The sequence below is a fragment of the Aethina tumida genome, chromosome 3, assembly GCF_024364675.1.
Source record: "Aethina tumida isolate Nest 87 chromosome 3, icAetTumi1.1, whole genome shotgun sequence".
Lineage (NCBI taxonomy): Eukaryota > Metazoa > Arthropoda > Insecta > Coleoptera > Nitidulidae > Aethina > Aethina tumida.
In genome coordinates this window covers 13,564,616-13,582,024 of record NC_065437.1, presented here as the reverse complement: position 1 = coordinate 13,582,024, position 17,409 = coordinate 13,564,616, and the positions used below count along the sequence as shown (strand labels likewise).

Here is a 17,409-nt window from a genome sequence, read left to right as displayed (position 1 = left end):
CATGGAAAAAGTAGTTAGTCTGTGATGAACCACATACCTGTCTGTTAATTGTTGGTGCACTTCATTTTTATGCAACCGTTTCTCTTGATTTTATACGATTGTCTATAAGTGTAAATGTTATTATTGTTGTGGGTAAAACTGCATTATAGCGGCCTAAGATTAAGTTGGCAATTCTGGAACCTCGAAATTGGACGCAACGTTGCCGCTGTGACTTTTTATATTTTCATTCAATATTTTGTTTCTAACCTGTGTTCGTGTTTATCCTTTTGTGTAGTTTTATCTTCGTGTTTATTAATTTGTGTTAGTTTGATTTATAGACAATTTTTATTGTGTTTGATTTGGTATTATATTAAATTTGTTGGTAAGTAAAAAATTAATTTAAATATATATTATATTATTAATCTTATTTCAACTATTTCAGATTGTGCTATAGCTTTAGTTTAGTATTTTTAGGTATTCATATATTTATTTTAATTATAATATTAGCTATTAGCTATGAATAATAATAATTTTGAAACAAAATTGTTTAGTTTTTTTTTTAAGGATTTGAATATAATGGCGCCAACAGAAATTGTTGACGAAGTCCTCACTGTTGAGGAAATTAAAATTGAAAATCATTGTTTAAGAGATTTCCCCGAATCAAAAAAAGAGATGATGGAGTGGTTGGCCAGAAGAGGCTTAATAAAAAACCATTTCACGTGCGATGTGTGTGACATTCCTATGTCTCTAAACAAATATTCAGGTGGAATAGACGGTTTTCGGTGGAAATGCCGATTATGTACCACCCGAAAATCGATAAGGTGAAACTGGTTCTTTTTTTACTGAATCTTATTGTAAATTATTAATAATTTTTATTTAGGCATGGCTCATTTTTTGCTAACAGCAAACTTAGTTTGCTGCAATCAATGATCATTATTTATTGTTGGAGCATAGAAATGCCACACGAAGACATTAAGAGGGAGGCCCACCTTGGTTCAAATTCCACCCACACAATAGTGGACTGGTGTTCGTTTTGCCGGGAAATTTGTGAGGTGGACCTCATAAATAATCCGGACGTTATTGGGGGTTTTGATGAGGAAACTCTCGAGCCCAAAACGGTGGAGATTGACGAGTCCAAGTTTTTCCACCGCAAATATAATAGAGGTCGGTGGACTGAGGGACAGTGGGTATTTGGAGGAATTGAAAGGGGAACAGGGAAATGCTTCCTTGTTGAAGTTCCTGATAGGACAACTGCAACCCTCCACGAAATGATTCAGAGGTTTGAATGTATTTCTGATTAGGGCTTTGTAATAGCTTATAATTGATGAATGCATGCTCATTTCCAAATAAATCGCAGATTTTCCATGGAAATTTCTCGATTTATAAGGAAAATTGCACTGTAGTTACTATTTTTAGACAAAAAACAATTTATGGTAAGTGATGTTTTAAACAAATATATGCCAAACCAGATGGATGACAGGTAACATTAAGACAGGTAGTATTAAGATTTTATCAATTATGATTTATTATTATTTTACAGAATACCTTTTGAGTTTATTTTATTATTATCTTACAGAATACCTTTTGAGTTATTTTTATTTATAGTTTCCTTTTTAAAATTAAAAGTGTCATGATTTAATAGGTATATTTTACCCGGATCCCATATTATATCAGATGGATGGAGGGCATATGATGGGGTAGATACAATTAGGGATGGGATCTACACTCATGATAGAATTATTCATGAGAGAAATTTTGTGGATCCTGATGATGCCACCATCCATACACAAAACATTGAAAACATGTGGATGAGGGCCAAAAGAAAGTTGCGGCGCCAATTTGGAACGTCTGAAGCATTATTTGTTTCCCACCTACATGAATTTGTGTGGCGGAATAAATATAGAAGAAACGGAAATTTTTTTAGTTCAATTTTAGTTTGTCTTAGGACACAATATGTTTTTAATTAGAGTGTTTTATTTTATATTTTTATTTATGTTATGAAAAAATTTTTCTATATTATATGCCTATTTTTTTCAAAATTTCGTTAAAAACCCACATTTTCCTTTCTTATATTTTTTTAAATGTTTTATTTTTATTCGTAATGAGAACTCGGTGTTGGTCAATCAAATAATTTTAAATTTGAACAATACTTATTTTTAAGGTTTTCCCTTGAAATTTTTGTAGAAAAAAATTTCCACTGTATGCCTATTCTTTTTTCAGAAAGTTTATTTAAAAATTGAATGTTTTCAAAAAAAAAAAGAAATACCTAACCGAACCTAACAGTTCATCAAAAAGAAAGAATATTTTTAAAATAAATAAACAAGATAATAAAATTCCAAAAATATATCATAAAATAAAACAAACAAGCACCAACGGATATCTCGTAAACTTTCAGTAAATTTAATCGATAATAAATGTAACTTTATCTGTGATGGTAAAATTGGTAAAACGGAAGTTTACATATTTGATTTTTTTTCAATCAAAATTTTCCGTAAATTATTGAAAATATAAATTAAAAAAAATTAGGTTACGTTATAATGTACATTTTTTGCTCGTCGGAATGTTACAAAATATCTCACTAAGTAATAAAATATCAGATACGGCAACGTTGTGAGAATTCTTGACGCTAATGCGCCTGCGGGAACTACCAACATAATTTCAGGCCGCTATAATGCAACTTTACCTTGTTGTGGCCTATTATTAATTTATAACATATTTTATTCGAAAAAAGTGAGTTTATATTCTTTGTAAACCTGGTTGCATAAATTTGAAAAAGAAAATGTTTGCAATTACTAAATTATACCTATCCAAATTATTTACAGTAGGTCAAATATAACATAACATGTGGAGACATAACCCCACAGGCCAAACATAACCATAAAGTTTGTTTAAAATTGTCATAAATGTGAGTTTTGTGCCTTTATAATAATTTAAAGAGCACGTTATACTATTGTTGTAATATAGTAATATTTTATAACCATTTGAAATGAAAAAGGTTTGTAAATTAGTAATTTAAAATCTATCAAACTTTATTTAACTAAAATATTTTTTATAGAAAAACGAAAGATATTTTGCGAAAAATGAAAATGAATCTGATGAAAAACAAAATGTTAAAAAGTCCTCCAAAAATGATGAAAAAGTTATTACATTCAACATAAACAAAATTAGGAAAAACCCCATGAAAAAGGGAAAAAAAGGAAAATTTACAAACAAACAGAAAATAGTAAAAAGAATCCCAAATCCAAATCCAAAGTTTAAAGGAAAAGTTCCAGTTCCTCAAGAATTATTAGATAAGTATGCAAAAGGAGACAAAGTTGATATTAGCAGTGTGAAAACAACAATTCACCAGCAAAAAATTGAGAGAAAGGAAAATGATTTAAAAATAGCAACAGAAATCTCAGCTAAAACTGAATTTTTATTAACAGAAGAATCTGGGTAAGTAATATCACTTTAAGAAGTCTAGTGAAAGTTTTTTATATATTCTTTTAGTTATTTGGAAGCTGATGCTGGTGAAACCACATCTCAGTTCACTCAAAAACAAATCATCAAAAATGTGGACATAACTGCAGCTACAAAACACTTTGATTTGCGATTAGAATTTGGTCCGTACAGATCTAAATATACTAAAAACGGGCGACATTTAGTAATTGGCGGTAAAAAAGGTCATGTTGCTGCTTTTGACTGGGTAACCAAAAAACTACATTGTGAAATGAATGTCATGGAATCTGTTCATGATGTTAGCTTTTTGCATTTGGAAACAATGTTTGCTGTTGCACAAAAGGACTGGGTTTATATTTATGATAATCAGGGTATTGAATTGCATTGCATAAAAAGATTAAATAAAGTTACCAGGATGGAATTTTTGCCTTACCATTTTCTTTTATCCACTTGTGTAAGTTTAACATTTTTATCCTTAATTATTTGTATTAATTTTTTGTTTTAGAGTGATGAGGGATATTTAAGTTGGTTGGATGTATCAATAGGAAAATTAGTTTCTCAATTCAACACTCAATTAGGTAGATTATCTATGTTAAGTCAAAATCCATGGAATGCCGTATTGTGCCTAGGACATGCAAAAGGTGTTGTGTCAATGTGGTCTCCAAATTCTAGAGATCCTTTGGCAAAAATGTTGTGTCACAAAGCCCCAATTACTGCTCTGCATGTAGATCCCTCAGGAATGTAAGATATTTATTTAACACTCTGAAAAAGTTGATACTAACATATTATTATAGGTACATGGCAACTTCAGCAAGTAACAGGGAATTAAAAATATGGGATATAAGAAAATTAGAGGGTCCTCTTCAGGAATATAAATTAATAACAGCTGCAAATAATTTGGCATTCTCACAAAAGAAAATGCTCAGTGTAGGAATGGGAAATGTAGTTGAAATTTATAGGTATATCTCATAACATCTATAAACAATCAATCATTTTTATATTATAAATTTTAGGGATTGTTGCACTACTGCGGCAAAACGTCCGTATCTGAGGCATAGATTTGTGACCCCCATAAGCAATTTTAATTTTTGTCCTTATGAAGATGTGTTAGGAGTTTCAACAGCAAGAGGTTTTACTAGTTTATTGGTACCAGGAAGTGGTGAAGCTAATTTCGACGGTCTGGAAGCTAATCCATTCCAAACAAAATCACAGAGACGTGAGGCTGAAGTTAAATCTTTGCTTGAAAAGGTTTTTAATTGTGATTAATCACATATAATAATTGGATAATCATTACATGTGTTTTAGATTCAACCTGAGCTTATTACATTACAACCAACATCCATTGGGCAAGTTGATATGCCTACATTTAAGGAGAAGTTGGAAGCAAGGAATAAACTATTGGTAAAATATTTATTTATTTTCATTGTAATATTTTAATAAGTATGAACTGTTTGTTTTTAGCATCTCAAGCCCCAGAAGATAGAGTTTGAGAGTAGAAAGAAAATGAAGGGTAAAGGTGGATCTGTAAAGGCTCACAGAAATAAGAAGATAGTGCAAGAATTGGCAAAGAAGGTAAACAAAAAAATTGGTGTGTTTTCAAATATTCAAATTCATTGTTGTTTTTAGGAATTCATTAAAAGTACAAAGGAATTGCAAATCCTGCCAGCTAAAACCAAGAAAGTTGAAAAAGAAAAGAAAGAGTTTAACCCCCTGGATCGGTTTTTACCGAAAAAACCAAAAGCATAATGAATTAATTAAAAATTATTAATTTTATGTTATTCAATTTATGTAAAAATAAATTTTTTTATTACAATTAAATGGTTATTCATGTAATTTAGAAAAAATATGTGTGATAAATAAAAAACTGTTTACTAAAGAAAATTCTAGATTTCTGGAACTTCTATTTTGTTATTCTACTGACTTATAGATGTCCCTGAGACATATATAAAAATGTTTGGCGCGGGGAAATTGCCAGTTTAAAGTCAGCAGTTGTTCTAAATACTTAAGAAATTTAAGCTAATAGTAATATGTCTCTGATTCCAATTTTTGGTGATCACTTTTACCGCCCATCCAGACTTTTGGACCAACATTTTGGTATGGGATTAAATCATGAAGATTTGTTCGAGCCATTAACTGTTCCTAGACATTTAATGCGCTGCCCTGCGGGTTACATGAGACCGTGGAGATCTGCAGCTTCTCACTTGGATGAAGGGTCAACAGTTCAATTCGGCAAAGATAAATTTAATGTAAATTTGGACGTGCAACAATTTAAACCTGAAGAAATCACAGTTAAGGTGGTCGGCGATAATACTGTGATGGTCGAGGGAAAGCATGAAGAAAAGGAAGATGAGCATGGCTTTATATCAAGACATTTTATTAGAAAGTACGTCGTGCCAAAAAAGTACGATATGTCTCAGATAAGTAGCAAGTTATCCTCTGATGGAGTTCTGAGCATTGCTGCGCCGAGTATTGAAAATAATGCCATTGAACACAGACATGTACCAATCCAGAGAACTGGAGAGCCTGTTAGAAAAATCGAGCAGAAAAAGGATTCAGGAAAATAAATCATTATATTACAAGGCTGATTTTACTTGTATTTGTTACTATACTTATATTACTATTGTAAAATGTATTAAATTAGTTATAAAATGTTCGTTACACATCTACTTTATTTAATAAAATTAATGTATATTTATAAAAGGCATTTAATTCACATTTTATTCTAGTAATAGGAATATGATTATTATTCACAGTAAATTAACGGTTTGCTGAAAAAAACGTTTATTTAATAAAACATAAAGAACAAAAACGTTGTAATAAAAAATGTCCTTTAATTCACATTCAAGTAACAAAATGTTCAATATTAATTAATATACAGGTCGAAAATATTTTAATTTAAGTCATTTTTTTAATACAACCACCAACAAATTAACATATTTTTATGTATTCACCATCCATACGTCATAACTTTAACTAAATGTTAATATTATTAATGTAAATAGTTGTTAATAAGAATGCATAAAATAAGTCAAAAATATTGACTAACTGTTATTATTATAATTATTACACATTATCAAAACCAGGCGTGAACATTTTTTCGGAGCTAATGCTTTAACTTTTCCGATATTATATAGTTCTGAATGTCTCAAAATTTTGAATTGTTCATTATTATAATTTGATATATCTGGTCATACAATTATAACATAAATATTGAAGTTATTCATAACGAATTATATTTTATAAAATATTAACTATAGTAATATTCAGTCACAATGTGGGTAACAATGAAAAGACGACGTCCACATTTGTATTTGCTAAATTAACTCTATCTAGCTGTATTCTATTCGAGATGTGTAAACATTTAAAAATAAGAAAATGAATAAATTTGAGACAGGCGGAGTCGTGTCGTCAAAATAAGCGTCGAAGCTCCCTGTCGTGTCCCTTTGTTTTTAAGGTAATATCTAAAATCATTAATTTCAATCAATCCTTCTTGATTATCAGTGTATATTAGCAATTACAAAAGAAAATTACAATCAATACTTACCTACATATAAGTAGCACTTACCTTTTAGGAAACAATAAAATCTTAAATATTAAAACTAAGTTACTTATTAAACTTATATAATCGACCTAATTACATATATAAATTACATTATATTAATTCAATTATATTATGTAGCTCTATGAGATCCGGAAGGACTAGAAAATTATCAAATTGTTCTTAGTGTTAAGTAAATTGTGGAAGGCAGTATAAACTACTGTGGGGGAGATTTAACCCTGAAATCAAATTTGAAAGTTAATTTTAGTCACCAAAAGCATTTGTAATTATTCATGTGTGTGCACTTTACTAACAAAATAGAAGGTATTTTAGTTTATTAGTATATTTTACGGCCATCGTTTCGCGTGGTGTTCCAAATTTGCAGACAATACACAGTGTTTATGTACCTAAATTTTGAACATACTGTTTTTAAGACAAACACACACCAGCTAAAACTTAACTAAAGTGAGGGACAAAACTGATAAATGAGTTAAATGAAAACATATGTAATGGATATTATTTATTTCCATTCAAATTACTTAAGTATATAAAATTAAAAATAATTATACAAAATAATAAAAAAAATCACAGAATGTTAATATCCTAAGGCTATTTGTTAGATGGTTTGATTATCCTTTGAAGTTCGAACCAACCATAAAATTAAGCAAAATCATGTTAATTAACACCCAAACTCAGTTAGTAGGCAATATGATATTGTTAAAGTTTGCTAGCATGTTGAGGCATGGGTCTGTCAGACACATCTATTCTAGAATTCCTAGAACAAAACAATTAATAAGTTTTAATCTTATAAAAAAAGGAAGTCTTTAGTAATAACTCAGTTAAGCTCAAGATCACTTAGCTCAGCTCAGAATCACTTGATGGTATTAAATCAAAATACACAATAGTATATAAATAAATCTAACTGCAATAAATAAGTAAATTAATTAATTTACTTTATTATTACATAAATAACTTTTAAACTGTAGCTTGAGTGAAGATCAGCGAAATTTTGATAATCACCACCGAAAAATAGTTTACTAAAGACTTAAAAAACAAACAAATAAAAAGCTGTTGTGTAATAAAATGTATATTATGTTCAAAGTTCTTTCACATAAACATGAAATATATAATATCGTAAAATTTTGTAAGATATACAAAATATAGATTGGCATGGATAGGAATTAGTATGTCGGGGGACTTTCTTGGATAGGAAATCAGTGGAAGGTAATATTTTTGGGGATATATCTGGAAATAACAATAAAGTTAACAACTTGATATGCACACAACAAATAAAATATAACAAGTAAATATTTACATAACATACAGAAAATGCTGTCGTATTTCATAAATATTAATTGCTTTCTGATAAACAACGTTCTTGCCATATACATTTAAAAATTCTGTATATTTTGCAAAATGATTCATTACAATATGTTATACATTTTATAATTGAGCTAGAATTAGCGACTAGATTTATCCGAAGATTGCACAAATTATTTTTATACTATTTATAAATTTTAACAATAAATTTGGTCAATATGAACCAATATAAATCTGATAATTCAATTATTTACCCCTAACAACAAACGAAGATATCTTCGCAATAAAAGAACGAAAATACCTTCCAAAAGTGAACCAATTTATGTGCTCTAATCGTTAAACAACAATATTCGTACAATAATCTACAGCACAAGTCATGCAAATCTATGTATATGTTACATTCAACATGAATAAAATCAAAAATGTTAAATAAAAAGAACGAATTACTGTAAACGGTAACAACATACAATAAAACCAACAAAATACTAAATCAATATACAGTAAAATGAATTTGTACATAACGGTCTTTTGATAGCCACTTACTAAAGCATGCAAATATAATAATTCGTTTTAAAACCAATCACCGCACTTACATGTGCTCCGGATGGTTTCTGATGCAGTTGATGAACTCCGTGACTGGAAGTTCGGCCGTACAAATCTTGTGAATGGCGGTGAACAACGGGAACCTGAAAAAATTGTTTAACAACCGACCCCAAAAAATAAAATCGCAAAACACTTACTTCTCTTCCATGTTCTTCGCCCTCAACATGTAGTTGACTTCTTCGGCTGTGAACGGTCCTTGCAATTTCTGTCCGTTCAGCATTTGGTCCTCGAGTTCCTTGATGGATTTACCGGTTTTGACGAAGGCCTCACTCACCTTGCGGTTACGTCCACCGTAGCAGGTGGTGATCAGATCGGCGACGCCGCAGCTCTCGAAGAAGCTGGACAGCTTGCCACCTGGGTAGAAAACGTCAACGAATTTGACCATCTCCATCAGTCCCAGGCGGATGACGGCCGCCTTCGTGTTGTCGCCCAGGCCCAGGCCGTCGACGAAACCGGCTCCGCAAGCCACAATGTTCTATGAATTAAAAAAGCACAAATTTTTAGTAATGTACACAAACAATTGAATTAATTACATTACGAAATCCTGTCCATTGTAAGAATGGTTATAATGTTTTTCATTTGAATTACAAAACATACCTTGAGAGCACCGCACACTTCGACGGTGTCCTCGTCATCTACAACGACGACGCGGAAATAGTCGGTCTGGATGATGTCCCTGAGAATGTAGCCCAGTTTGTAGTCTTTGCAGCCGATTGTTGTCTCGCAGAACTTCTCGTCGGCAACCTCGCCAGCAAGGTTGGCTCCCATGAGGACGGCGCATGGGATTTTCAGATGCCTTTGGATGATGTGAGATATCAGGTCGATGCCACCGCCTTCCGCTCTATCGAATCCCTGCAAATTAATAATAAAAATATTAAATATTTTCTAAACGTTTATATTCTATATTTTAAGCACTGTTTAAATTACAGGCTGAGAATGATGTGTGTATCATACAATAGAACAAGTTATTTTGTTAATCAATTTTTTGTAAAATTTCTCATGTCAAAAATTATTCAGGGTTTTAATACATATAAAAAACATGAACAAGATTTTTAAGAAAGGGATCATTATTTATTATTTTAAGCTAAATTATTAAAACAAATTTGTTACTAATATAAAAACAAATTTTACAAAACAATTAGTATTTTTCAATTTTAAGATAAATATTGCAAATCGTTATTAAAAACCCCCTTGTTTTAATTAAAAATATTCACTTTTATTGTTCCATTAAAATAGAAATTATAAAATATATTCAATAAATTGTGATATTAAACAAACAAATGCAACATTGCAAATATTATATAACATCTCGTGTTTATCTCGCAAAGCAAACATACGCAGTTATTTAATCCAGCAATATGTTGGTTATGCGCCTAAACATATTACAATCTATGTGTTTACATTCAATTACTTGACAAATTTTTTCAAGAGAATTCATAACAATTAATATCAAAATTTTCAGATTTTATCAATTGAGAGTATAGCTTGAACTTGAATTATTGAACAGTCATTCATAAATAATGAATCATCATTATTAATTAACATGATTAGTTACAGACAAAATTGTATATTTTTCATTATCATTGTTGTAATGATAATTAAAATTTATTTATCATACATATTAAAATAAATGAGAAGCATATAATACGAAAATTATAAAAAAATATAAAAATATATTTATTACTTTACTGGTGCTTATAGTGATAATTAAAATTTATTTATCATGCATATTAAAATAAATTAGAAGTATATAATAAGAAAATTATATAAAAAAAATACAAATAATTTTTTTACTGCTTATAATGATAATTAAAATTTATTTTGCATGCATATTAAAATAAATTAGAAGTATATAATAGGAAAATTATATAAAAAAAATAAAAATAATTTTTTTACTGCTTATAATGATAATTAAAATTTATATCTCATGCATATTAAAGTAAATTAGATGCATATAAATTGAAAATTACATAAAAAAATAAAAATATATTACTTTACTACTCATTTCTAAATTTGTAAAGAATAATTTCGCTCAAAATAAATTCTAATCTTATCTTTTAAATCGGGTGTCACGAATTTAAAGCATGTCGAAAAAATTCAGACAAAATCAGACGGAGTTTAATCAAATATACGTATTATATTCTTGATAAGAAAAATACTTGTGGGTGTTTTAAACTTTGGATATCTGAACAGCAACCACACAAGTTGCAAAACAAAAGTAATTTATGCGTGTAATGAGTGTCATAAATGTCATAAGAGCACTTTAAAATATTCCTAAATTAAGTCACTTTCTAATACAGGAAAATTAACATCCCGATAACATTTATGAACGTGATTAGATCTAGTCAAAGCAAAACTTGTTTTCGCGTACGAACGATCGTAGTAAACAACGATTAAGTAATTGTAGATCGATACGACCTTACCTTAATCAGTGAAAGTGCTATGGCTGTTGGTTTAATTTTTCCCAACAATGTCGAACACAGCGTCCTGATAAACTGATGGGGCACGACGAAAATGAGGATGTCCGCATCTTTGGCCGCTTCCACCACATCCGGAATCGCCACCTAAATCAATCGATATTTTAATATTACGTTTTGAGTACTTATTTTTCAATTTTTTAATGGTGATTTAACAACTTTATGTGCTGATACATTAAAGCATGCGGGATAGATTACATTAAGTGGAAAATTTACAGGAAATTAGCTTACGTAGTTTATTAAAAAAATGTTGTTTTTTATTCAAATGATAACGTGGGACTAATTGACGAAGACTAATTAATTAATTTAACAGGTGATTATTGAGTAATTTAATATATCATTGTTAATACTAATGACATTTACTTGAATTAATTTCATGCTGATAATAAACATGTGTGTTCCTGATTGTGAGAGGCAAAACACATGTTTCTAATTGTATAATGAGTTTGTATAAAAATAATTAATTGACGTTAACAGTAACTAAATTAAGTTATTTCGCTTTTGTGAACAAGACTTTTAACCTGATTGCAAATTTATACGCCGAATTTTAGATAGTATGTAATTATCTTTTGTTGTTGTCATAAATTATTCCAGTCTTATAATATGGCATGCATAACAATATTATGTTAAAATATACATGAACATAATAATGCAAACAGCATTTTCCCAATTGTATTTTAATTAAAATGCTCTGCATTAATAGCTCAGTAACAGCTGGAATTTATGTGTAAACAACTGCTCTTAAACACTGTTTAATAAATTATCTCAAGTAAACACAGTTTATAACACATCCATGAAGGTTAAATGGGATAAATCTTATCAGATACTTTCAAATTGAGCCCACCAAACAGTTTAGGATACTTACAACGTTCGGGGGCAGTTTGTGTCCCGGCAAATATTTAACATTTTCGTGTTGTTCGTTAATGATCTCCGTCAACTTTCTGCCATGGATAATTTCCTCATAGACATACATGGTGACCCTGTCATCGAAATGTTTCAGTTTGGCCGCATTCGAACCGACGATTTTGGCAATTGCCGAACCCCTGTAAACACCAACACCTTGACATTATAAAAGAAAATGAGGAAACGCACCAGAAGTTTATGGTGTCAAGGAAAAGTTATCTAAGAGACATTTAAAAATAAAACATATAGGTTATGTTCGCGGGTAAATGTGAATTTTTGTGAATGAAAACTTCCAAAAACGACTAGATTGTGCGACTCACCAATTTCCACTTCCGACGATACAAACTCTTTTCGGTAGGTCACATGCCATCTTGACTGAGGATTTTACTAATTGAACCGATGCGAAACAATGGAAGCGTGCTTGTGAGAGCCACACTAACGAGATTTGGTTTGCGACTGAACAAGTCCGTGCATTCAACGCACTGATAACGATTCGACGGTGTCCAACGCCAATTAAACTACCAATAATAATTCGATAGGCGGACAAACTTCCAATCATGCGGCGGTGCTAAGGTCGGGACGGAGTTCCTTATCTCTGACCCGTACGTAGGCTCTACTGCGTTGGCATTGAGTAATATTTTTACAGCATGTGACTCCAGGTTCACGACGTGTGCCATTACCTAACGAGACATTTATTTTCGTGGTTTATTCTTTTAATAGATATCGGAGGGGAGGGCTGGAATGCGTATTTTTGCCCTACGGTGTCGGACGAGGGCGCATTTTCCTGTCCGTGTTTGTAAACAGATCGATATCGCGGTGCACTTTTAACAGGGTTCATCCAATTGTGTAGTTTTATCAACATCAAATATCAAAACATAATAGATATGCAGAATATTTTGAAGTATTTTATTTATATTGTGAGGAATTCATATTAATTTTTTTATTTATTATTTTGTAAGAATTGAAGGATAATTGTTTGCGTAACACTATTTAAATATTGTGTATTTTATTTACTAAAAAATATATTATTATCTATATTTATGTTATTCTTTTGTTGTTTGTTTTTATTAGGACAGACGAAATTAACTGAACAAAGATCAAATGTAAATTTAAAACATTGTGTTAATACTAATTAAAAGGTTCAGTTTTAATCAAAATATCATAATTAGTCAAAGTCAAGTTAATTTTTATACAGAAGCAATTTTTATTTTTCTTGATAAAAGTGTACGTTTAAATAACCATATTATTGTCAGTTATGCAGTATGTTTGATAAAAACAATATATCACTATAATTGTTTATTAGTGGGTTTAGTTAGGTATTTATTATTATTTGAAAAATATTCAAGGGTCAAAAGTAGAGCAACTTTTAAATAAAACAACTTTACGTACATTCAGCTTTCTTTTATTTAGTATCTAGTAGCATATTCATTATTTTTAATAATTTCTAAACACCTTCATTAATTTTGGTAGCGTTTCAATATAATCGTTCGAAATTTCTTTCGAGTGATTATGAACTTTTTCGTAGAGTTCTTTCATATTTGACAGTCTTTTTGGAGGGATTTTCCGATCAATTTCTTCTCAAAGGTTTTCCATTGGATTGAGGTCTGGGTTTTGTGTTGGCCAAGGCATGACACGAAATATTTGAGAAGCGAACCATTCTTTAACTAACTTAGACGTATGTTTCGGATCGTTGTCGTGCTAGAAGGTTCACCTTAAACTGATGTTACTTTCGTCAAATGAAAGCATATGATTCTAGAGAATGTCACGATAAACAAAACGATCCATTATTCTGTCTAACTTAACCAGTGGGCCCATGCCAAACCCAAAAAAACATACCAAATCATAACGTCTCCTCCACCATGCTTCACAGTGGGTTTAGTGTTCTTGGGATTATACTTTTCATTAATGGATCCTCTCACCTATGAAATACGATCAGATTTGAATAATTGGAGCTGACTTTCATCGGAAAGCAAAATTGTTTTCCATTACCCATCTGTCCAGTTCACATGTTCTCTCTTACAAATTTTTTTCGTAGCTCTGTAGTTTGCAGAAATAAAGAGCTTCATTGTTGGTTTTCTGCCATAGAGACTAGCTCTTTTTTTTAGTCTTCATTTTATGGTAGTTACCAACATACTGAGTTCTTTTATTTTTTGATTTATGCGGGATGTACTGATTAAAGTTTGGTGAACAAGCGTTTTTGTTTTCCTGTCCACAGCTCTGTTAGTCTTGCGCTTTCTACCTGTTCGGAATAAAATGTATAAAAACTACGTAAATAAAGAAATCCGTATATAAATTGAGGTATGAAATGTTTAGACACTTAAAATTATAAAATTAATTTAAATTAAAAAGAAATGTTTTTTAATTTGTTGCTCTACATATGAGCGATAGTGTATATGTGACCCATTTGAAAGAGGGACACTCTCATAACAATTTTTTTTGTCCTATTTTGACTTTTTGAATTTTTTATTTTCATAGACAAATTGTCACGTTTTTTAACCCAATACCAAAATCAACAGGGTATTTTTAATATATAAAAATTGAAAAAATCATACTAATAAATTTTTTATAGAAAATCTATTTACGCCACTAGATTAAGAGGCCCTGAAATGGGTATGTCCCAAATTTCATAAAAAAATTATGCATATTCATAATTTATTGAAAAAATTAAAATCATTTTTTCTTTGAATTTATCTTTTTAATAAACTGACAAAAATATAAAATACAATATTATATATTTCAAGAATATTGGAATATTATACTAATATTCTTAATACCTAAATTTTATTTACTTCCAACAATCCACCGTTCAATTCAATGCATTTATTATATATTTTTTGTAAGTTGTTTTGAGGCAATTTCCTAATTATTCATTAATTCTTCCACGAACTTACAAAAATTTGAGTTTTAACTGTGTTGGTATAAGTATGGTATAATTAACACACTATAAGCGGGTCGTGTAAAAATACCCGTCTCGAGAACTGTTGATTGTTAGCTGGCCGGGTAATTTCTACCTTTTTGAATGTACTTATTTCAAAAGCGGGGTGAGATAATTTTACTCTATTGGTTTACATACGGAACTGAAAGAATTATCTCTTATTTTTTGTTATCATTCAACAACATAGTTTGGACTATTTTGATGCCCGCCTATGGTCTGTTAATATAGTATCATTAGTATAATATTTTAATATTGAAAAATAAGATAATTTGAGATATTTTTGATAATTTATTTTATATACTTCTTAATTAAAAAAAAATAATTCCTAAGAAGAAAAAATTTCTAGGGGTGCTTAATCCAGAGGTATAGTTAGATTTGCCAATAAAAACTTGCTAGAATAATATCTTCAATTTTTATACCGAAAATTTACTCTGTAGTTTTTGGTCCAAAAACATGATATTTTGTCTATATGTACATATTTTCATTCTATGCAATTGAAAAAAAGTTTGTTAAAATCGGAAAGAAAATTCAAATTCTATGGGGATGTCCCGCATTCAAATGGGCCACACTTTTTGTAAAATACAATATGATAACTACCTATTCAAAAAATGTATACAATTTTAGTTTATTTTAATACAAATGACGTGAATAAGTTGAAAAATTTCATTCATTCACACGTGAAAATAGTCTGGTTGACGTAAACTAATTGACTCGTACGATTTTTAAAAATGTTCATCTGTGACACGTGTAGTACGAGTAGTCATCTCGTGAACATGTGATTTATTTATAAAAAATATTAGTTAAAACATGTTTCTAATAGGTCACGTTTATCTGTTGTGCGAACTGGCGACGTGATAAAGCTTTTCCATTCGAGTCTAGGATATTAACTTTTTATCGAGTTTAGTTTATTGTTGTGATAAACATGTTTACGTAATACGTCTGGAGAAATGGCAAAAAATCCAGGAATTTATAATATGCTGAAAGAAACTCATATGTTCTTATGCGATTTTCATTTGTTTTGACCTGGGTGAATAATTGATAAGAAAAATGAATATACCTTTACACTTGTTATAATGTGAATTTAAGTAAATTATTTTACTTATTTATAGTCATATCAGTTGAAACCAAGCATCTTATCAAGGGCGGATCCAGATTTCAAATCAAGGGAGATCATACAGTCGAGGACATGCTCCAATTCGATTATAGTATTAAATCTAATTAAGTTTTATTACAATGGATATGTTTTTGTTAACGTGGAGAACTGTCCAGGTGTAGTTTTGAGCCTCCTAAGAGAGAGAACATTTCTACAGTAACTGGTAATGTAGCAAATTTTTCTTAAATTAGGGTACAACTTTCATATAGTTAGATATAACTGTTATCGTTATTAGAAATCAACTGCGAGTTGTTTAACAGTTTGTGGTCGCCTTATTAGTATATTTCAAGTATAATCCACGTTTGGAACACCTAGTTGAAATAAATTAAGTACATTTGGTAGATAAATGCCATGCCATGTTCTTTATTACAGAAACTAAAAGGCGGATGCATATAACTCTTCAGCAGATTGATCAGACTAGTTATTAGTTTTGTTGCTCAGATACTCCTTCTATGCGTGTCATTCGCATAGTGTTTGCCATCATACAAAGTATTTATTTTATTAAAATTATCAATGACATTAGAGAAATTATCACTGATCCTAAAACAAAGCCCAGGGGATCATGACCTCAATGACTCTCCTGGATCTGCCATTGCATCCTCCAGATTGTTAACAATCACTTCAGTGGAAGAGTACATTTTGAAATATTTCCACAAAAAAAGTTTAATTAATTAAACAAAGATGTTTTCGTAATACATAAATTTTATATGTAATAAACAAAAATCGTTGTCGTAAACTGATCATAATGGAATTTTACAAAATATGCAAATACGTAATGTTTTTATTGATATCCTGTTACGCTTTATATTTAATTTTTATCATTATGTAATGGATAATGGTTTATTGCAAAAATGACACTATGAAATTTAAGCAGCAATATTATCTAGAAGCTTTTAATATTGGCAACGTATATTAAAACACTTGTTTGCTGCACATCAATTTAATATATTGATAGGATTACATTTAGTAAGTTTAAATGACGATTTAATTATTTTAACCAACAGCTTTTACTTTAAGATTAAGTACAGAACAACTAGTACATTGATTAACATTTATTCAGTTA

At 30.0% G+C, this 17,409-nt stretch overlaps 3 protein-coding genes and 1 long non-coding RNA gene across 7 annotated transcripts; 3 read left to right on the top strand and 1 right to left on the bottom strand.

The window, feature by feature from the left end:
• The first annotated feature begins 186 nt into the window (after positions 1-186).
• On the top strand, positions 187-2,630 carry LOC126264903 (uncharacterized). Of its 3 annotated transcripts, none has more exons than XR_007547503.1 (4): positions 203-361; positions 422-453; positions 544-800; positions 860-2,630. It is a non-coding gene; the product is annotated as an uncharacterized LOC126264903 (long non-coding RNA). The 3 variants fall into 3 exon arrangements; XR_007547502.1 differs by having other exon boundaries at positions 531-800; XR_007547501.1 differs by having other exon boundaries at positions 187-361; positions 422-800.
• A 197-nt stretch (positions 2,631-2,827) lies between these two features.
• Positions 2,828-5,256, top strand: LOC109603579 (WD repeat-containing protein 46). The gene is made up of 9 exons (XM_020020065.2): positions 2,828-2,974; positions 3,035-3,414; positions 3,469-3,871; positions 3,923-4,158; positions 4,212-4,376; positions 4,431-4,665; positions 4,723-4,818; positions 4,879-4,989; positions 5,044-5,256. The coding sequence occupies exons 1-9, from the start codon at positions 2,966-2,968 to the stop codon at positions 5,161-5,163; spliced, it is 1,755 nt and encodes a 584-aa protein (XP_019875624.2). The 5' UTR covers positions 2,828-2,965; the 3' UTR covers positions 5,164-5,256.
• Positions 5,257-5,393: 137 nt separating this feature from the next.
• Positions 5,394-6,121, top strand: LOC109603576 (protein lethal(2)essential for life). Its single transcript, XM_020020061.2, has one exon. It carries the CDS (start codon positions 5,445-5,447, stop codon positions 5,979-5,981), a length of 537 nt encoding a protein of 178 aa, XP_019875620.1. The 5' UTR covers positions 5,394-5,444; the 3' UTR covers positions 5,982-6,121.
• A 904-nt stretch (positions 6,122-7,025) lies between these two features.
• LOC109603590 (glycerol-3-phosphate dehydrogenase [NAD(+)], cytoplasmic) lies at positions 7,026-12,851 on the bottom strand. 2 transcript variants are annotated; one of them, XM_020020077.2, is made up of 7 exons: positions 12,579-12,851; positions 12,221-12,398; positions 11,302-11,442; positions 9,476-9,730; positions 9,016-9,353; positions 8,869-8,961; positions 7,026-7,194 (listed from the first exon to the last, which is right to left on the bottom strand). In XM_020020077.2, exons 1-7 carry the CDS (start codon positions 12,815-12,817, stop codon positions 7,173-7,175), a joined length of 1,266 nt encoding a protein of 421 aa, XP_019875636.1. In that variant the 5' UTR covers positions 12,818-12,851; the 3' UTR covers positions 7,026-7,172. The 2 variants fall into 2 exon arrangements, with proteins under 2 accessions (XP_019875636.1, XP_019875635.1); XM_020020076.2 differs by lacking the exon at positions 7,026-7,194 and adding an exon at positions 7,463-7,730.
• Positions 12,852-17,409: the final 4,558 nt, after the last annotated feature.